Here is a 22,892-nt window from a genome sequence, read left to right on the forward strand (position 1 = left end):
ACTATCTCCCAACATTTTTAATATAAAAACAGTAATAGTATCCATGACCCTAACTGTTTTGACAAATGACAGGTACAATTTGAAAAGGGAAGCAACTTTATTTGAGTGCTAAACTGTGATGCCAGTGTAGCTGTGAAGTGCTCTGAAGTTCAAGTGCTCCACCCAGAGATTGCTGCATTTTGGCTATTGCTGAAATGACTTCTAAAAATAGCTTTTAACAGTTTGTTAGTAGAAGTGTTTGAGCTTTAGATACAGGTGCTGCTTAAAACTTCATTATCCCTCCATTACTCAGTGTAAATGTAATGCTTAAAAAACAACAGTGGAATGCACCCAGATTCTCTTCTGCAAAGCAAGAGCCGTAACAAAGAAAGTAGTTTTGTGTTAATGGGTTTTTCCTGAATCTTAGGATATCCTATGCCACCAATTTCCTATGCCAAATTCTCCTGGCATTGTGCCAAGAGTATCATTTTACTAATTGACCGTACAAGCTAAATATAGGTATTATTTCATTATTTTCTGAAATCTACCATACATTTTCCAGATGCTGTGTATGAACAGGACTGATCCCACAGCTCTGAATTTCCCTCCAGTGCATAGTATTTCTTGCATTTGAGAGACACCAAATTCTTGTACATTAAAAGACCTATCTTTCAGCATTGCACAATACTGGAATGGCAGCCACAGAAGGCAAGGGGCTGTAAATGCTGCAGGCAAGCAGACTATGCCCCTTACATCTTCTGTGTATACTAGGCCCTGCTCGTGGATTGAATTTGTTTTGGAGCTCCAAGGAAACAATCAACAGAAGCATCAAGCGCACCAAAGAAATGGGGAATGCACATGCACATCGTTGAATAGTTTTTCTAACTCAATTCAAACACTGAACAGCCAAAAGGGATATATTTTAATTTCTGAAATCCTTGCTTCATTATAGCTGTGCATATATAAGCAGAGCATTAGTTTTACAACTACCATCCCAGATGCTCTGTTTTGCCATAAGCATAGCAATACAATTATATTGTTGCAAAAAGTAATGTAGAATCATACTTAACATGGAAATGTTATACCTACAGCACTACCTGTGAGGCTACATCACACTGTGGGACGTCAAGGCTAAGGCATTTAATTACAAAGCAGATCACAATAGAAGTGATTCATTTTTGCTAATCTCACATTTAGCATAAATACTTTAAAATAAATTTGCTAATCTGATCACTGGAGTTGATGACAAAAGGTGAAAGCAACTTAATGCAACTGGTAAAAAAAAAAAAAAAGTTCTGGTGAAGGTACAGGTTGCTTTCCCTTTCAAGACAGGTGTGCTGTAACTACAGAAAGAATTCAGCAGTGCAGTTTCAGTCACACTACTGACCTGAAACTAAGTTGACAGGGGAATATTTGTTCTAGTTAAAAATAATATGCATAAAAATGCATAAGCATATACAGTAGAATTAAAAAACTATTAACACAAATCAGTGTTTCCAGAAAAACTGAACAGTCCCACTTTTTTTTTTTAAATAGTTCCACAACAATGCTTTTGAATAAAAGTACAATAATACAAACTAAATTTAATTATGGCAGACTGCATCCAGTAGGAAGAAAGGAACATTGGTGTCAGTATTGAATGTAGTCTTTTCATGCAAAACAAGAAAAAAATGAAAATATCCCCCCCCCTTTTTTTTTTTTTTTTTTTAAGAATATTAATAGTTTCCCGCATGTAGTTCATGTAAATAAGACGTTTAAGATGACTAATAAGTCTAATTTTGCTAAGATGAAAACTTGGCAATGCAGGCTGGGCAGTAAATAAGAAAATGTATTTTCAGATCTCCCAATGGTAAGTGACTGGAAACATCTCAAATTTAAAGTTTTCTTAAGTTGCATTAGCTATGGCATTTAATGTTATCATTGAAACAAAGCTCATTCTTTTAGTAGAAAGCTTACCTAAACAGTTACTTCCTGACAACAAAATGTTGATTTAAATGCTGGCAAAGTGCTGAAGTGTCTCCATTGATATCATATTAATTCGTTTAAACACTTGTATAAACAAATATGCTTCCTTATATTACCACTTCCATTTATTGAGTAGGTAACACTACAGGTAGGAACATGTAAATCTAGCCAAACTCATGCTTTGTAACTTCCTAGAAAACACCTAAGATGAAGGGAGAGAAGCTGTGTAGAGCTATCTATACAGAAAGAAAAAAAATACAGTTTTGTAATTGTTACATTTTCATCCACCCTTAATTTTTTCCCCTTCCTGTTTGCTACACTTCATTCATCCATGCACTAAGCCATAAACTCTCTGGACTATTAGACCACTCCTTCTTACGCATCACTAAGAGATCCAGCTCTAGTTGCCCATTACCCAGACTGAAGTATCAAGATTCATTTGTATCTGAGCAATGATGTTCACAGCATAATTGGGTATCTGTTTTTTAGTAGCTTAGGTCTCTCATGTAATACAAATTCTCTTACCTTGCCAGTTGTGGAGAATGTGCTTGATAAGCCAATTAGTCCTTTCTTTTTGTATTTTAATATAGTATACATTACTTGCAAGCAAGTCAGTACATTTCTTTGTTTTGTTTTCTGGTTAATTTATATTCAACATTGTAGACACCTTTGTGTGTCTCTTGCCAAATACTGTCTACAGACATTTCTCAGAAGGATAACAACAATATAAACACTCAGAAAAAAAATATTAGAGAAATGGCAGGAGGGGTGGGGAAAAAAGACGTACTTCTCTGTAACTATACACACATGAAATGTGATCCTTCTGTGAGCTGTGGTTGTGTAGATGGAGCTGGTGACAATAACGATTCCGGTGAAGAAGGCAAACTTTTCACTGCGAGTCATACAGCAAGATAAATAAGAAAACAAGTTACAGAAGGCAAAAGCTAGCTGGCCTGAAATCATGATTTCAAGCCATAATAAATATAAGATTGACAATCATAATTTAAAACCATAATACGTATAAACAGAAATAAATGGAAGTTACACAAGTTAAGACTTCAGATCTGATCAACACAATGAGTACAACTTCAGGGGAGAAGACAGCTGTTCTCAACAAAAATAATTTCTTTCAAGAAAGAAAACATCCCAGGAAAGACTCAGGCCTTTACAAGACTAAAAGAACCTCTCAGGAACAAACAACAGACAAATGAATGCTGATGTGTTATGTTACAAAGAGGAAAAAATATGTACAATTTAACTACCTGGGACACTTCCAGACCCACTTTTATATCCCAGCACAGATTAACTAAGCATTTGTTATTCTGCCTGGCACTATACAGTGCATTGTTAAATGGTTCTGGTTTTGATTATCAAGTCACAGAAAGGATTGCTGACTGCACTGCAAAGGTCCAGGTCACCTTTTATGCCCATATATTGAACCATTTGCTTTACTTAACCATTCCCATCACCAAATACCTTAATAACGTCTTAAATTCTATTATCTTCCTCCTCTCCTACCTGCTCCCCACTCATTTTTCTCTTTGCAAACAATTTTGCTTTACTCCAGCTTTTCATTCTAGCAAAATACACCACCAAATGTTTTACCAGTCAGATAGTATCTCCTGTTTCCTCATCTGTTCCTTCTTCTGAAAAGATGACCAACCTGATCTTTTACTTGCTAGTTGAAAATCTACAGAGTATATTGGAAACTTTCAGATTCCTCAGTCTGTGCAAACCTGAGGCCATCCCTGGCTAGGATGTAAAGGTAAATAGTCTACACATATCCAAGACTGAGGTGGTGTTCTACAAGATGAACAGGGAGGGATTTGCTCCAACCAAATCCAATAATAATATGACTCAATTTCTGGCAATAGTCAATTAATTCCCTGAATTAAATGCAACCACAAAATCTACATTAAAACCTCAGAAAAATGGAATTTCTGTAGTTATCTCGTGGGAATCTACTTTTCCCTGTGTTATAAAAACATATGCACAGCACCTAGACTAGCTCAGAACTTTCAATTCAGAACGGTTTCAGAGCATCAAAAGACATGTAAAACTTGATTTCATTGTGATGATATGTAATGTATAATTTGTGCTTTAGTCAAATGTTTTTCCATACCTGCTGTTGCCTGATTTCCTTTTGAAGACTGTGCTGCTAATTCAAACGGAGAGATAATCCCTCCTTGCTCTTGAACACTAACTACTTCACTTTCTTCTGAACTGGTTTTGGGTTTGTGGTTTGTAACTGTGGTTACGCTCTGCAAGCTGATTGAAAAAAAGCACAGCATTTAGAACTCGCTCGAACTTAACTTCAGGTGTTAACCACTGATGAGTTAAAATTCAATTTTCTTCTGTTAACAGAAAAAAAGTTGCAGTAGGCAAATTTGTGTAAAATAAATTAAATATGTATTTTCAAACACATCTACCCTATAAGGTTAGACTTAAAAAAAAAAACACCCTAGAAAACAAATTCCCTTCTTTTACATAGCCATACTGTTTCCCACTGCATGATACCTATTTTGATGAAGCATGCTATGAGATAGTTATGATCTGATGTAAGAACCCACTTAGGGTCTGCAGTGTAACTGTAGAATCTGTACAGCTTAAAATAATGTTATGAAACATTAAAGAGTAACATTCAAAACACAAGATTTGTCTAGTTCTGTAATATTCCTAAACTGTGATGTAAAGGTTAAAGCAGGAGGTATAAACTAAACTGTTTAACCTGTTCATAAATGTGATGTTTTCCTAAATGTCAGTAATGAAAAGCTTATTATAGAAGCTCTGGATGAAGCTTTTATAATAAACTGATAAAGCTTGAACTGATGTTACCGAACACATTTTTTAAGGTAAAGCAAGATTATGAACATATTCTATAACTGGGACAATACCTGAAAATAAGCATCTCCCCTCCCACCAACTCATCACCTCTTACTGAATCTTGGCAGGGAGTTAGGTTTCTCACTAGATTTCTCTATAGGTGAACCACTCAAAAACATAAATATACCTTGTAAGTATTTACAACAGTATTTCATTAGTTGCTTGGTATGTTCAACTAATAAATGCAATATGTAAGTTTAAAATAGCCTCTGAACATCTTGTTTTGTTTTTACCTTATATCACCATCATGTGTTTTATCCAATTTATTATTATTTTCCTTTTCTGCTTTCTCTTCATTATTCACGTCTTTTGAGTCAGATACAGCATGTGTATCTGATAAAATATCACCAGTTTTTGTCAGCTATAAAAAAAAATTGAAATCATGAAACAGAAAGCTGTAACACACAGTGGTAGATAAGAAATACAGTATCAGGAAACAGTTTTATTAACAGACAAATTTTGCCATCATGTATACTTAGTAACTCAGAATTACATACCTTAAGAATTTTTTTTTAATCAATACCATTCAGGTTAATAGAGTTATCCTGAAACTTATACCAGAGGCAATGGGCAGGGCTTGCCTTAATAACTTTCAGAACTTATCTGAACTCTTCAGATTGTAGCCTGCCTAAATTTTGTATGCTATATGCTATCCTGCTCTTCAGAATGCCAGAGATTCCAGCAACTGGAGTACATTGCAGAGGAGCTTGAATTGGATACCTGAGGTCTGATTAGATATAACTGGTATTAGTGTATTACATAATACTCCTTTAAGGGATTTGCATACTTAACATAAAACAGTAGACTCTCAAAAGAGAGTATTCTTGAAGAATAATAACGAATGCTAGGTATTTGATTTTTATCTGTAAGAAATGTTTTAAAATAGCTAAATATAAAATCGGAAAGCAAAAGGAAAAATAAGGGAAGAAAAATACAGATTGAAAAAGAAAAACTTACACACAAAGAGATTAAAAAAACATGACACTGCAAGTAGGATATAACTATGTGGAAATACTTTCTGTAATATGTTCTTCACAGTCAGTTTGCTTTTGCTTAGTGTTCAGGGCACTTCACTAACAGAAACACCAACGTAACTCACTGTCAATTGAATCTGAGACTATTTCAAGACAGAAATAAATCTGATGACCAAACAGCATGAACTACAGTTACTGCCTAGTTCCATGTATAAATTGCTGTGTCAGCTTTATTCTGCTTCCTGTAAAGTATTTGGTGCACTAAAGCCGAGCAAACAAAAAAGTCATATGTATTAAATGATCATCAAAAAATACACACACAATGATTATTAAAGATGTATCAGTAGTGGGTTTGTTTCCGAAGATGTAAAGACCATAATTTTGTCATTTTCCAATCAAGATAGTAACAGATAATTTGAAATTAATTGAAGTTAATTTAAAATTCAATAAAATTAATTTGAAATTAAAGTTAATTTGATATTAAGATGAAATTTAGGAAGGCTATATATGAAATAGTTCAATTTCTAGGCTACAGACAGATCTGAAACTGTTTTGCACTGCTCTATAGAACATTTGTTTATATAAAAGATATCTTAATCTTCCATGCAAAGGAATTTTGCTTGATCTCCCACACTGAGGTCTGTGTTTAAAAATATTTTTCTATTGAAAGACAGGCTGATGAACAGTTCAATTAAGGACAGTTTAGTACCTCTTTAGAAAAACCCAAATTATGTTCTTGTTCTCCATCATGCTTTAGTTGTGCTGCTTCTTCTCCAGGACTTCCATTATTTTGTTTCAAATTATTATCTTTACTGGTGCTCTCCAGTTCCTTTAGCATGTTACTAGATACATTATCATCCTTTTTCCGATTCTGTGGAACAAAATTGATATACAAATGTGTACTCTTAAAAAGTTATTACCGTTTCAGTTCTGAGTCTTGTGCTCTGCTAAAAAAAACTACTTAAACATCTGATCTCAAAACAATCTTTTACATGACATTCCACTACAAAAGACACCACAATACAATATTTTTTTTTTTAAACTTAGAATTTTCTAATTTTTATACTTCCTAAAGCAATCAACCTAACCATTTTTTTCTCTTCAACACTATTGCACTTTTTTCCCACCCATAAAAATCCCCAGCATTTCTATCTTCTGAAACTACGTTCATATTTAGCTTAGTAACACACAGGTTTAGCAGTATTCTTATTTGCGTTCATAGGCACTGATATTTTTTAAAAATACTTTTTCCTGGTTAAAAAAAAAAAAACAGATGGATAAAAATATGCTCCTAGTGCAAAATTCACAGTGCGCTCGTATGCTCATTCACCAACTGTCTTGGGTATCTTCCAAGCCTATGCTGTTAACTGATTTAACAGAGGACAATATAACATCTGATAACGGCAGAGTATGATCAAAAAAAAAATTCTAACCAGGATATTATTCCTAAAAAAAACCAAAACAACACACAACAAAAAAAAACACCAACACACGCAAACACTACACATAGAATACAGAATACATGTGAACATTATGTACGTGTATATATATCACACTGTGTATAACTAAAGTTCATACAAGTCAAATCATACTAAGTACTAGGATGAATACCAATAACAATTTCTTAGCAACTTGCTTTAGTATTTTGGTAATAATTAAAAAATTACATAATAGACCGTTTATAAAATGTGTTTTTCCTTTTATTCTTCAAAAAAATTCAGCTGAAAAAACTTCCAGCAGTTAAACGCCACTGCATTAATTTCCTGTATAAAAATGAATAGTCACAAAAATTATACTTTTAAAAATAAGAACTATTGCTACAGTATAATACCTCCTTTTGGGGCCTTCTGACAAATTCCCTTCTGGACGGACAGAAGTTGTCATAGGAAAATGGTTTTGTATCATGGACAAATAGCCAAATACTCAATTCAGACATGCTCCCATTTATTCTCTAAATTTTTCTTCTCAGCTCATCCACACAGCACTGATTTTGCACAGAAGATTGAAGAACATGCTGAGATGAACAACATCCTTTTGAATTCTGCATAGCAGGTAGTGCTGCCACTAAGGATTTGACCACTTTCTCACTGTGCTTCCAATGTGCTGGCAAACCAGGTATGACACATACGACTAGTTTGCTCATATGGAGGTATGAAATAACTGAGGAAGGTGTTGAGGCTAGTGACACGTGAAAACTACTAAAAGAAACATCTGCAAAGTTTTGTACTTCCTCTTCTTGAGAAAGGCAATGTTAATTACAAAAAAAATAAAATAATGGAGGAGCCACCCCCTTCCTATGTGGCATTCCTGATGTCATCCCAAATGCAGATGTTCTAATGTAAAAGGAAAACTTGAATTTTCAGTGTCTTCTGGGCATCCAGTATTATTGAATGAACTTTTGTATAGCTCTAATAGCAATTTAGCATGCTCAGAGGAAAAAATAAAATGCTAAGATTTATTTTATTGACCTCTAAATCGTGCATTACATTTAATGTCTAGGTGAAACAGATGTTAAAATATGTACAAAACATAAAAGATGGTATTCACATGTAACTGTAAAAAAAAGACAGCGTGATCTGAAGGAAAAAAAAAAGTATATCAGAGGATGAAAGAGGTAACTCCTTGAAGCTATTCAAAATGAGAACTAACTTCCTAACTCGACAGTTAAAAAGTAGCAGTAAAACCTACTACGCTGAACCTATTTTATTTTTGTTTTTGTCATGAGGTTTGTTGGTTGTTTTTTTTTTTTTGGTAACATCTCCCTCTCTCCCCACCCTTATGCATTTAATGAACTCAATGCTTTGCCTTAAATGTTTAAGAATGAGTGAAAAACAAAAGTGAAAGTTTTATTTTTATGTATTTAAGGGTTCAAAAACCACAGCTAGAGTGCACCATTATAAATATGGTAATGCATAATAGCATAGTAAAGAGCTACCATTATAAATAAACATGCCTATCTAGAAATGTTTTATAAATCATTTTACTGATGTTTGAATATATTACATGACAGAAAATCTTCATAATTTACACATCAAATGAATCATAATCATCCCTGATATTACTTTTAGTCACAGAGATTGCAATTTGATGTTGTTTGCAAAATTTGACAACAAACATAACTTGTTAACAAACAGCACAATGCACAATCAAACGTGTAGATTTGAACTACTTATTTTCCAAAAAGAAAGATGATTTCTATTATCATTAGGTATTAACATGAAGATTGTCATCTCCCTCTGTTGTGTCTGACAGAGAATCGTGACTGTCATTTTATATGAACAATCGCGAATAGACAGGTACCTATAGTATCACGTGACTTTGGAACCAGAATTACTCCTTTTTTTTTATTTTATTATTGAGCCTATTAAACGTTTTGAAGAACTTGGGACCAACCTGTGCTGATTTGAATGGATTATCTCTTACAAAAGACAGACTCTGTGAAGGTGACTGGTCTGAAACACCAATAATATTTAGTCCTTTTCTCTTTTCTCTCAGGCAAGCTTGTTGGTGTCTTTTTATTCTTTCCATCTGTTCCTCCACTGTCATTCGAGGACGTGTGCTTTCTGCAAGACACAACTGCTCCACTGCACTTCTTGGTCTTTCCTTAAATGGAAGGATATATAGATTTTTTAAGAGCAAGCTTCTAAACTGTTTAGCGTATCAGAAAAGGTCACCTAATAATAATTAAAAAACAGAAGAATAGTGGGCAAGTAAAGATTTCCTATGTATGCAAAGAAAGCACAAGAACCAATGATTAATAAACACAAACATTCGAATGCACTTTTTTAAACAGTGACATTGTAACCGATGATAAACATCAAGAGAATAGGCAGATGCTTTCTCCAAGTCTTCCTCTGAAGCTGAAATAACTTACCAGACATTATACCAAAGCAACACAAGTTACTTGATTGAGACAGAAATGTAGCTGAAATTTAATGATCAAGGACATTTATCTAATATTTATCTAATATTCACTTCTACCTTTTAATTCCAAGAAAAAGTACAGCTGGACAATATTTAATGGCAAGTGCAGGCTGAAACAAACTAAATTTAGCACCACTTAGAATACATAGTTCTAAGAACTGCATTACTCTTGAAATAACAATGATTTTAGTTGTATTCCTGAAATTCACTGTTTTTCAAACGGCTGCATTCAGTACATTCATAACAACTGATTTCACTTCTGAAGTGAATTGTTTCTCCAGTTGACACCCTCTCTCCTCCACCATTTTTCCTACTTCTCCTCTTCTGTTCATGTTACAAAAGTTTTTCCCCCTTTTGCCTGAACTACATACGTCTGCCTTCTGCCCAGAGACAACAGAACTCTCTAACCTGAAATTCCATGCTTATTACTCACTTACCACTTCATTTTCTGTCTGCTTTAGTTTTAGCCCAGATCATTCTAGTAATAACAAACAAAAGGGCATTTATTATACAGAGGTTGATAAGTTTCTCCAGACCCCAAATTTGTCTTTCAAAAGTTTTAGTCTAAGACGCTTCTTGTCCTTTCAGCTCAAGCGTGAACTTCAGTTTTCAGTTGCTTAGTAGATTTATCACTACCATTTAGTTCTTTGCCAGCTTCAGTGTAATGAAATCTCTGTGCAGTTTAACATACATGACCTTTACAATTTTGTCATTCTTTCTACAGCTGTCTCCATTAACCTAGTATAACCTAGTATATTATATCTTACTTTACAACGCAGTGATTTTTATCTAAAGGAAATTAAAAAGGTAACTACAACTTTTAAAGTAACTACAGAAATTAAACTTAGAAATTAGCACATCACTATCCATCAACACTTAATTCATTTTAAAGTACCGTTCTTAGATCTATCTTCTTATTCTTCCTTAAAGTGACATAGGATGCTATTGTTGAAGACTCTGGAGTTGGTGATTTGGTTCTGGGTGGTACAACTCCCACAGGAAAATGTGAGCCTGTGAAATAGTAAAGCAATATGCTAAGCACTACACAAAACATCACCAAAACAGAACACTTTTCTAGAACACTGTTTGTCAGCCTTGGAAACTAAAACTTACGCCTAACTCTGATGCCATTTGAGGTACACAGGCAGATGACTAGCTCTAGGCATGAGGTTAGGCTGAGAAATCCATAGTTAACTACTGTGCATGGCATGAGAAATTGCTGGACACGAAAATAGCAGTGAAAAACTGACAAAAATTGGACAGCACTGTGTGTAGTGGCTGGATTTCACAGATGGTTAAGAGAGAATTGCGTGAAAGATGGCCAGACTTCAGAGATAACTGGAAGGCAGTATTTGGGACTATATGTGGAATACAATTTGCAAGGTCAGCAGTATCTAGGTAACCATGTCAGTACAACCATTTAAGGTGTTGAAATAGCATTGAAAATTTTAAAAGTATCAAAGTGGGACTAATGAAAAACAACCCACCCATAATAACTTTTTTTCATGTGGGAACAAACTAATGCTGAGAAAAGGAGTGCAAGGCAGATGGGAAAGAATAGGCACAGAATAATACAGAAGAGGGGCATATAGAAAGGGTTAGCATCACACAAGCAAGCTGTTTGTCAGTATGCTTATCTGACCAAGCCCTGTGCCTGATTATTACATCTGTCCTATCTCATATTAAACTTTATTCCTATGTATTTTCCATGTGAGTAGGCTTTCCCTTCTGTGTATGAGTGCCAAGAGATGCTAGTCACCTTCGAGCCAGGCTAGCTTTCCAGTAGGGTAAGAGGAGTGGGAGACAGCTATAGAGAGATCATAGGTCTGGGGCCAGAGATGGCAAAGACTGAAGGTCTGCAGGCTGGCTTCCAGAGAGGCCATAGGTCTGGACCTGCTATCCAGGAGGACTCTGTTGTCTATGTGAGATCCTGACAAACTTAAGGCAGTAAGCAGGATACAAGATGTGGGAGTCAGCTGTCAAGAGATTTTAGGTCTGAGATGTGGATACTGGAGAAACTCAGAGTCGACTGCTGGAGGGACTACAGGTCTGGCCACGTCCTGGAGAGGGACCCACTGTTGTGCGCACATGTGCTTATATCTATATGGGTATAAGGTCAGCTAACAAGCTTCGCGTCTCATCCAGGGGCAAGTGAGAACAGGGTCATGCTATATGTGGTGTTCCACTTTTTTTGAGTGCTGTTTTTGTTTATGCAGTGCTTGCAATGGCCCTGATCTCAAATCTGTTGTTCGGTTGTGGTTAGCCGTGTCTGTTCAGTTTGTGTGCTTTTGCATGGAGGGAGCATGTACTCTGCCTCGCAGCTCATTGTACGTAGGGACAGGGAACTGTAGTAGCCAGGCTGTGTCTGGCTGGGAGCTGAGAATATTTTGTTTCCTGATGTCCACCACACATTCAGCCTCTCCTAGTAATAACCTACTACTGGAGTTTTTCTACTTAGAGAACCCTTGCCAAAATGTAATTAAGCTAGTAGAAAACTGAAGTTAAGACCTACCAAAATATATATATACATATAATTAGATAACGCATGCTTCGTTTTTCCTGCTTGATACATAAAGGAAATCAAATTAAAAAAAAATGTTTTCTTGCTGTTTTTGCCTAAAATAATAAATGTGTCTTCTCTGATAGCCAAATTATTTTTCCCAATTTTTCCTGAAGTCACAGAGATTTCAGGGGATTGACTGACTCAGTGAAGGCTCAACTGCGTCTCCAAATTGTTCAATAGGCTGACACAGTAGTCTGCAGTTATTTGAATGCCAAACACATTATTCAAAACACAAACTATAAAACAACAGTTTGGGTCTCCTTTACACATGAAAAGGATAAAACACAGCTTAAGTCCATTTTCCGTTTGTGTCACCTTTATGTGCCACTCAGGTCATAAATATTCCTTTGCTTGCAGAGAGCTGCAAGGGTTACTTTACATAGCCCCATTAAAACTTTTCTCTTTGATTGTTGACACTTGAAAAGAGAGGGAAATGGCTGACAGATGAAACATGAGGAGTGTCTAGTACAGTAACACGCACAACAAACTAGAAAAACATTTTAGAAGTTTCCTCTGAAATTTACTTAGTTTCCTATTTTGGATGCTTAGTTGTGTACTTTGGATACGCCATTTAAGCATGACTTCTTAACACAACAAGAACAGAAAATTTCAGATATGAACTCTGAGTTTGCTTCCTTTTCAGCTTACAAACTGTTAAAATAGAACGGCATAAAAATGTTTGTTGAAACAGCACATGGTTATAATGGCATATGCACTACAAAACACCACCACCACAGGAATGGTTTAATTTTTTCTACTGCATCATGTTGTTATAAGTGAATAAACAGAACGTGAAAATATCCACCAGAAAATTCACACGTTCAGAAGTGTGAACCAGATGATAAAATACTGCTATGATTAACCCACTTCACTCTGTTTTTTATGAAGATAAATAGCCTCCACTTACTTGCTACCAACTGCAGCTATTCTCTCCCCCAACCCCAGATATTATTTATATTAGAAGAATTTCTATTTTTGGTTCCCTTACTGACGGCTGTTTTACTGAAAAATAGAAAGCAGACTAGGTTGCTCAAGAATTGTCAGTTAGCTTTATATAGTCACCATAGGTTTTCTTGCAGTGTCTTTAAAATTAACTTCCCTTTTCTTGTAAATATCTATAAATAGATACACTGTAGGTCAATAAAACCTACACACGTTGTCAGAAAGGCAACTACCTCAATTTAGGTGCCTGATGACTAGTAAATCTCAGACTAAACCTCGCATTTTTCACTACCAAGTTAAAAGAGATTTAATAACTGCTCCAAGTGAACATTATACCTCAGCAAATACCATACTCAAACTAAATTGAGTAATAGTCTGGTAAACACAAGCTTAATTGTATCATCTGTCATAGGGTCATTCACATTGTTTTGCACCCAAAATGTACACTATCTTTAGTTTTAAAAGCCTGTGTAACTGATCTGATGAAAGTAATATCCTTAAATGATCATTGTTCTTGGGTCAAATTCTCAAACTGTTACACCAACCTGCTACAGATGCACTTTGCTCAACTAAGAGAAGCCATTGATCTTGCTGGCACTGGCAACATTGATCATTATGGAAAAAAAGGAGCAAGCTTAGGTATTCTGAAAGCTCTTAGTATGGTTTTTGGGTAGTGCTCAAACTGCTTTTCCTGGAGTCACCTTTAACAAACTATTCTGTGTGTTTTAACAAACAGAATTGAGGAGCACTTCCTGGTAAAAGACTCTACCAAGCAATTAGTAGCTTTTATAGAAGCTAGATGAAGAGAAGAATCTAAAGTATTTAGCAACTGCAAAGACCTTTATTGTCTGTACACTCCAGGGTCATGATCATTATTCCTATTATATCAGAGGACAGAAGGCAATTCAACAATTACAAGATTAAAAAAAGAAAAAGACATTGTTTCCCTGCGTTATAAGAGTCTGAAAATTCTCTGGTGCTGCCTTTTTGGACGTTCCAGTGACATAACATTGGGAGCTTGATTCAAAAACTGAATAATTGTTCAAGGGCATGAACATAAAATGGGTAATTGTTCAGGGGAACGGTGTGTGGGGAATGTGAGTGATGTGATTAGACATGGTGTCAATAAGGATTTCAGGGTTGTTGGTGAGTATAATGTTTGATTTTTCTGTGGTGTAATTGACTGAAATCTTTCTCGTCATACAATTAAATGATTATTTTATTGGGGGAGTTGTTTCATCATATTAAGAAATGGACAGACTACAAAAATACAAAGGATGAAATAGCTTCTGTAGCAGTTAAAGCTTTGTATTCCTTGTGAAAAAGGCAGAAAGGTCACAAACAACACTCCTGGGGACAAACCTTTAGCTGTAGATTCTGATTCTGACATTTGTTCTGTTTTTTCTTCACCATTAGATTCATCCACTTCAGCTACAGTAGTTAACTCTGGTTCACTCTTATAAAGCCTATAATCAGGACCCTGAAGAATGACAAGTTATGAGGTAAATAAACTGGTGTTTTTGTACAAGCATTTATGTCTTAAGACTCAAAACAGTTATTTTGCGATGAGACTGCTCACTTCAGGACAATAGCTCATTGTTCAAATACTATTGCAGTATTTCTTTGTAATTAATTTGAGTAACATTTGCAGACTTTCAGAAATTGCAGAAAAACTGCCATAAAAATATGAACGGCCTTTTTTTTTATTGAAATGATCTGGAAAAAACTGTACAAGACTTCAGCAAAACCTGATTCTGAGGCTAGAGTTTTCATAAAAGCTCATGAGTCGAAAAATGTGATTTTCTGAAATTTACTCAGACACACAATGCACATATTTAAGCCTTAAGACTTTTTAAAAAATATACACAGAATATATGACAGGAAATGACAGGAAAATATGAAATGTAAATGATGGAGCTATAAGTAAAACCAAGTAGCAAAAAGTAAAAATGCAAAAAAAAAAAAAAAAAAAAAAGTAGCCAGATGGCAACATGAAATTTGTGACTGTGCAAAGGAAGGGGAAATGCTTCAAGAACAACGTGGCAGTTTAAGCCACTTACACAGTGAGATCCATTTCTCTGATATCCTTGAACTTGGTGAATCTTCTTTTCTTCTGGCAGATGTACTGGGCCCCTGCTATAACAGAGCAAGGAGCTGCTATCACTGGGCAGAGGGGGGATTATGGGAGGATGCTCTGTAAAGTCATAGGACCGAGGGAGTGGAGGACGAGGTGGGACTACTTCCTCTTCCTAAAGATTGTAGAATAGTCACCTTATTTAGATGTGCACACCTGTTACAGTTATTTATAACTTAAAAATAAAAAAAAATTATATTACCATAGCTACACCAGCTATAGATTTTAGAATTAAAGGGACAATGTCACACTAAAATAGAAGCCAAGACAGGATTTTTTTATTTATTAATTACTACCATGTAGATTGAAATACATCAACAGCTTCAGTATTCAGCTTATGAAGGTATTCATTTCTGTTACCTACACTTTCTGTTGGACATGTATGAATGCTGAATCATTATTTGAAAAATTAAATTCTGTATCTTTTCAAGGATTTGTATATATATGAGTCTTTCAAAAAGTTCTAAAAACCATAGATATATTTTCACATACTTTTAACAACCATGACAATGTCCCTTTAGAACTGTTACTTCTAGCCAGACTTTCAGAGGAACTAAACATTTGGGAGCTCCCACAGTTTCAGCTGCTCTTGTGGGTGCTCTGGCCATCTGAAAACCAGGTTCAATAGGTGAATAAACAAATAAAGCAATGTATTTATTCCCATGAAAAGTGTGGTGGGGACAAAAAGCAAGTCCGAAAATCAGGGTTTATATTTCTAGGATAAGAGCCTATGAGGCTCTTATGAGGAGAGGAAAAGGTGAAAAATGGAAAAGAGAAATACTGGCGAGAATATAAAGACAAATAACAAATGAAAGTGTTAGAATTACTAGCTATCATTCTTTAAAATTAATTCAAATTGCAATATTTTCAAAGAAACATACTGAATACATACTTCATACCTTATAAACAGTTCAAATAATGTTCATTTTTATCATATGTACATTAGAAATACAGTGATGCTGAAATTCTAAATATGATAAAACCATACCTCATTTTTATATTTAATAGCTGAAAATGTCCTTGATCCCATGATGCCTGTTTGGGGGGCAGAGAGCAGGAGGAAAGAGAAAAATTGTTTTCACTAAATAGATTATAAAACAGTATAAAAAGGTATAATCTGTTGCTATCAAATACACAAATCATCAACTTAAGACGTCTGATTACTTCATCATTCTCAGCAATTCTGCCATTATTCAAACATACAAAAGCAAATATGTTTATCTTACAAAAATGCATATAGAATACGATCCAATCTCACTTCCTAAGAGTTAAAAACAACTAGCTTACCTCCATCTGAAGAGCTTCTTTGCTGTTTATGTTTACTTAAACCTTCCATGACATCCTGAATTCTCCATAGCTCCTTCTGAATCTGAGCACGCTGTATCCCTGCTGACTCAGTCTGCCAGTAAAGAAAGAGCATATTTAAGTGACAAACCAGAATACACTGCAAGAGAAAAGAGGGAAAGGAAAGCTTTTATTTCTTTTGACTATACCGCATATCCTTTCCCAATGAACAAAAATAAAATGCAATAATGACACCCTCCCATTAAAACGTAATATTCAAATGTTGTCAGAAAAAAGCTGAATGATGAAATCATTTATATAACATGAGTCTTATTTTGATAGTAATTTGCCAGTTGAAACTCCATTTAACAGAATGGCATCTACTCTTTACAAAGAAAATCAAAGCCAACTTTGCATAGGAGACCTGCACACAAAAGAAGAGGAATCATCAGTTCCAATTCTGAAATAGTTGGAGATGAACATGGTGCTTGCAGGCTAGCATATAAAATGTAGGCCTATTTGCATTTGTGGTTACATGTGCATTGGGTTGCATAACCAAATTTCTCAGCTCTTTGAGTTTCCTTGTAATCTCTCTTTCATTACTGCATACAAAATCAACCCCTAAAGCAAATAGCCTTTAATACCTCACAGCATAAACCACACCCATCTGCCCATTTCTATACATACACACACACACGTTTGTGTCACAGAACAATTCCCTTAGAAATTCCGAACTTATACAAATTGGCCAATCCTCCAGCGTATAGCACAAGCAACAAATAAGATGCATATGAAGGGTTCTGATGTTTAACAACTGAATACCTAAAATATATTTATTTATTTATTTGGGTAGAATGATTTAATTACATTTTAAAATATTCACTTAAAAGAAGGGATTTGTATAAACATTTAATATGACTGTCATAGCAATTAAGGTCTGAGAAAAATTCCCTGCTTGGGACACGATCACTCAAACAGAAAGAGGAAACATGGGAAAACTAACACCATAGCTTCAAAATATAGGAAAAGCTGAAGACGCCTGCAGAACTTATGAACTTCTAATTTCTCTTTATACTTTGCTAATGTACCACACATCCTCCTTCCTCCCCTCCCCCCCCATTTGTGCACAGTTTTTAAACAAAACCACAGAAAATGAAAACTACTTAAATGCATCTTTTAAGACCTGAATTTCTTCAAATGCCACACCTGAATTTCTCCAAGACGATCAAGTTGCTCCTGCATATGGTTCCGTGTTACTGTTACATCATACTCCAGTTTATCATATTCTCTCCAAGCTCTTTCCAGTTCCTAAGTATGTAACAAAAGAAAAGTATTGGATATGTACTTTGAAGTTAAAAAAAAAAAAAAAAAAAAGACTTTTTTTTTTTATTCATTCAATGTCATGAAACTTCAGGAATTAGCTCATAGATATTGGCAATAAGTATCGTGTAATTTTAGAGAATGTCATGTTTAAACAGCTTTTGCATTTTCTGATGATACTGAACAAAATACAAACTAACAGCGTTTTGTCTATTCACAAATTAAAAAATAGGCCAGGGTGAAATCTTCAGAATATGCTGTTACAGTTAGCAGGCATGCATGTCTCAAGTTGTCCTTCCACAGGGTCAGAAAACCCACAACAATGGATGCAAATTTCTCTATTTTATCACAAAGAATAATAAAAAGATAGTAGCGCAAGGCACGTGCATGTATATGCAATTTATTATGCAAGACTACTGTAAGTCATCCAACCCTGCCTGTAGGGTTACCAGTGAATACCCCAGGCTTGCTAATACGTCACTATATCTGTGAAACTGGTGTGAAACTGGTGTGAAACACCAGAAGGAAGAAAATGCAAAAAGAATCCTAGAGGCCAGGTTTACCACCCCCCTTACTAAGCCTGGATCAAGCAATTTACTCTATTTAGCATAAATTAAAAAGGTGATGAGGGGAGTATATTTTGAATATTTCCTTTAGAAAGAAGATTTTCCCTCCTCTGCTTCCATTTTCCTCATCCAACCAATCCCTTTTACAACATAGTTCAGACAAAAAACAGTATTTCAGGGCCTACATCATATCAAGTTCACCACAACAAACCAATGTAACTTGATGCTGAAATGCTTTTTTGGATACACACAAGTAAGCAAACATATTTCTTTGCCTCGTCTCAGTGTAGAAAGCATCATGAAGTAGAAAAGGACAGTAAATAGAAACTCCTTTCCTTTCTTGTAAGGTTTTCAAAAGTGCATGACTTGAATATCTTTGAAATACAATGGACCACTATAAAGACAGACCACAACATTATTATCTTTTCATTATGTAGTTATTTTTCACTTCAAATAAATTACGTATCTGATGGAATATCTGATAAAAATCTATGTTTTCCTTTATTTACTATCGCATGAAATAGCTTATTTGTTTTATTTACTTCTTTCGTAATCACATATACATTATAAAAATACTGCACCAACTGGAGTCAGTATGCACTCAATTCCTGGCAAAAGCAAAATTCAAGAAAGACTACTCGGTGAATAGAGTGAAAGTTCCAGCTTTGAGGTTTGTTGGAATGTAATGAAAAATAACTAGAGACAAACCAATTAAGAATACAAAGATAATTGTTTAATGGTCATTGAGTTTTAACTGGCAAGAATGTATTACTTACTGCAGTAGCTCGTGATACTTCTCGACAAGTGCCCAGTAGTCCATTCTGCAAGTCATCTCTCTGTAAGACTACATTTTGTATGGCTGCTGGATTATCTGCATTCATTTCTATTTCCTGACTTGCTGATAGCAAAGCTTGCTCAAGCGTGTACTATTATAATAAAAAGAATTATTTTTAATGTTCTGCATCATTGCGCTGATTTTCATTTTATTTCAGTTATCATTGTTCTGATAATAAGCATGTAAAATAACATCCACTTTAGGTAATAAATACAATTGTCCTACTTTCTCCTTGTGTAGCTGTTGAAGCTTCTCTTCCAGTGCTTGTACAACTTTATCTTGTTCACATAGACGGCTAAGTTTAGCCTAGTATATAACAGAAAACAATCACAGTTAGGATTGTTTTTAACATCTTTAGTAACCAATACGTAACTTCATCAAATCATTACGAGAAGCTATTTAAAATTTTATTACCACAAAACATGAATTCTCAAGTTCTGAAGGCATCAGTGTTGCATGTTCGAATTAACTTCAAGAAACCTTCTTAAGATAGTACAAAAGTGATATTGTAACTTGAAATAACACTGCTTAAAACATGACTTACGATTCTACAACTGGACCTTTACAATATAATAATACTGTTTTAATCAACATATTCTTCATTATTATAAAGAATATTGTATCATTCTTAATCCTTCCCATGGCTTACTTCAGGTGTTAGTTTTTGATAGTTACTTACTAATACCAGACATACTCTGCTCTGTGTTGGCTCCACTCTAGGCTTAGCTATGACTAAAACTGTTCCACTCCAGCTCCCGTTTGGAGTAACTGTTCAGTGGACTCTAATCAATCTGAAACTGTTTACTTTTCTATTTGAACAAATTTTTGGTTCAGTTTGTGCCACTCTGACTTTTTAAACTGTACGTTAACACTGAAAGCCTGCTTTCTTTTGTAGCCTTAAAATAACTTGCTTAAATGTGCTTAAATCAGTAAGTCTACTCTTAGTTGCATTATGCAAATATGACTAGACATTCATATCTACGCATACACAGTATGACTATACATGTGCATTTTTCACAAGCAATCTCCAAACTGACCTTAATTACCAAGCCCCTTTTCTTCAGTAACTAGCAACTCAATACTTTGAAAGGTAACTTCCCATGCCAAATTTCAGTTTTGGAGCATCAGTCATATTTCCTGAGAAATTAGTTTTCTCATGCTTATAACTGAACTACATAGTTTTTTCTTTCTAAATAAATTCCTTTCTACAAGCATTTCTTCTCTGAACAGATAGAATGCTTAAAGTTTCGGTCTAAATTGTAACCATTCCTGCATGTTACAAACTTATTAAAAAAGTCCTACGTCTTCTCTCAAGTTCATGGACCAATTTCTGATGGCAGTCACCTATAGGAAGTGCATTCCAAACCCCAAAATCAAGGGAGAGATTATTATCGAAATAAAAAGGCAAATAGCAATATTTCCAAGGAAGAAGAAATACAAAGTACTTACATCAATATCCAGCTCTTCAGCTCTATATTTGTATAGTGCACCCCTACATTCTTCTTGAGTTAACTATAAGGAAGAATAATATTGCCATAAAACAACTTAATTTGGCTATGAAAATTAAACTAATGTTTAGCTTAGAAGTTTTAATACAGCAAAACATCTTTTGCTTGAATGCCAATGTCGCATTAAACAACACATATTTAGCCAGTATATATTACTTAAGGTAACTAAACGGAATGACAAGCAGGCTGTTGGTAGAAAGTTATATAAACAGAATATGCTATGTTTCTAATGCAAACTGGATATTTAGGAAGATACAACTCAATCAAACATGGATCACGTAGAAAGAGTAAACTGCCAGAGTACACCCAAACACAGTTACACATCATAACGTATGTTTCCATATCTGCATTCTAAATACAGGGACTCATTCTACTTGGAATGAGTCATTCTATAGATCCATTAAGATCAAGTACATTCACAAGGAGGATATTCTGATGCAAATCTGAAATCTGAATGATCTAAGTGTACAAAGTATCTGTAAAATATATCACATCACATACGTATACCCAGTAAGTGTTGCCAAATACTTTTCTGCCTACTTTTTCCTATGGATGTCCCCCAGGACGGAATTCATAGTATGAACACAAATGGCAGAAACAAAAATCCTTCTGTTTTTAATTTGGACCTATGCAAACTTTTCTTCTCATGCTAGTCGGCATGTAAGTTATCCTCCCCAACTACTTTTATACAGCCCCTCACATTAAGTTCTTACCTCTTTAAGTCTGTAAATTAACCAGTAACAAGATTTAAAAATATTCTACATGAAAAGAGGCATCTTTCCATTTTAGATAGACTGTCATATACTGTATCTATTTACTGTTCTATATAGTAAATACTTACATAACACTATCAGCCTTCATATTCTATTTAATTAAAAACATGTGCACACTGAGTCTCAACATATATGCTTTCTTTTCATGTGTATAGCATAATTAGGTCATCATGGCTTAGTAGTGCAAGAAAGACTATAAAAACACAAGTCCATATTAAAGGACATTTACAAATAAAAGGACTAGGGAAGGGTTAATCAGACAAGCATTCCAAACACAATAAATCTTCAACACACTTAAGTGTTTCATTTCAAGACGTTATGTCCACATACCTCATGCAAATGCACCTGGTGACAATTTAGAAGTATGTATAGTGTATTAAAACCACAGAGTAACTTTCTTTGAAATGGACATTTTATGAAAATGAGAGTTGGAATATGAAAAAAGCCACAGCACTTTTGCACCTCATGAACGTCATAAACATTAGCATTTTAAGATATCTATTCAAGCCCACACCGTTGTAGAGTTGTGTTTTTTAACTGTTGATTTTATCTTAATGAGAGAAAAATGAGGAATGGAAATATTTAAAAAAAACTCATAAACATGGTCAATATAAATTTAAGGCCAAATGTCTTTAACTTACAGTGAAAACCTAGGTACATTTCACAACAGATTTTACATGAGAAAAATAAATACATCTTTGCAAGACACTGCTCAACATTCCATATGCCTTGCCTAGCATTTTCTTTTTCCAAGTCAGTATACATATGTGTATTTCTTTTATTAAAGAGTCATTTCTTTTGCAACAGTTCATCCTTAATTAGAGCAGAGTTGAAAAAAGCTTGCTGATTTAGAATCCCTGTCCCTGCCTTCCTCCTAGAAGGAATATGTTTTACATATTCAGAAAGTGAAACATTTTCAAAGAATACTATGCATGTGCTAATTCCTCTTATTAAAATTCCACCACACTTTCAAAATTGCTGCCAACTTCTTGCTTTTGTCTGTATTTCTTAGTTTGCCACAACAGACACTGCTGGAGAGCTACTTCCACTTTCTACACTTCTACTGCAACATTTTACATAGACTTAACACAAAAGACTCTGAAAATGGTACGAAACACTTAATCCATCTCTGACAAAACGGCAGCTTCTCTTTGCGCAGCACATCTATAAATCAGCTTAAGGCAAAATGCATAGAATGCTATCACACTCTACTGGAATTGTAAGAGGAACTGCAGTAGACAA

The 22,892-nt window shown here is 34.8% G+C and overlaps 1 protein-coding gene across 13 annotated transcripts in view; it reads right to left on the bottom strand.

Moving 5' to 3' along the window:
• Nucleotides 1–22,892, bottom strand: part of PLEKHA5 (pleckstrin homology domain containing A5) — a 166,934-nt gene that overhangs the window by 2,017 nt on the left and 142,025 nt on the right. For 4 of the 13 annotated variants that reach the window (XM_082751738.1, XM_082751733.1, XM_082751727.1 and 1 more), the window contains 14 exons: nt 20,819–20,881; nt 19,595–19,675; nt 19,311–19,460; nt 17,855–17,956; nt 16,652–16,763; nt 16,353–16,399; nt 15,291–15,479; nt 14,593–14,710; nt 10,621–10,736; nt 9,195–9,404; nt 6,511–6,672; nt 5,061–5,188; nt 4,067–4,212; nt 2,752–2,836 (listed from right to left, as the gene is read on the bottom strand). In XM_082751738.1, coding sequence (XP_082607864.1) covers nt 2,752–2,836; nt 4,067–4,212; nt 5,061–5,188; nt 6,511–6,672; nt 9,195–9,404; nt 10,621–10,736; nt 14,593–14,710; nt 15,291–15,479; nt 16,353–16,399; nt 16,652–16,763; nt 17,855–17,956; nt 19,311–19,460; nt 19,595–19,675; nt 20,819–20,881 — 1,709 coding nt within the window. Of the gene's footprint in view, nt 1–2,731; nt 2,837–4,066; nt 4,213–5,060; nt 5,189–6,510; nt 6,673–9,194; nt 9,405–10,620; nt 10,737–14,592; nt 14,711–15,290; nt 15,480–16,352; nt 16,400–16,651; nt 16,764–17,854; nt 17,957–19,310; nt 19,461–19,594; nt 19,676–20,818; nt 20,882–22,892 lie in introns of all 13 variants that reach the window. The other 9 variants (XM_082751732.1, XM_082751730.1, XM_082751739.1 and 6 more) reach the window with 3 other exon arrangements.

Source organism: Aythya marila (assembly GCF_965140915.1).
Source record: "Aythya marila genome assembly, chromosome: 1".
Taxonomy (NCBI): domain Eukaryota; kingdom Metazoa; phylum Chordata; class Aves; order Anseriformes; family Anatidae; genus Aythya; species Aythya marila.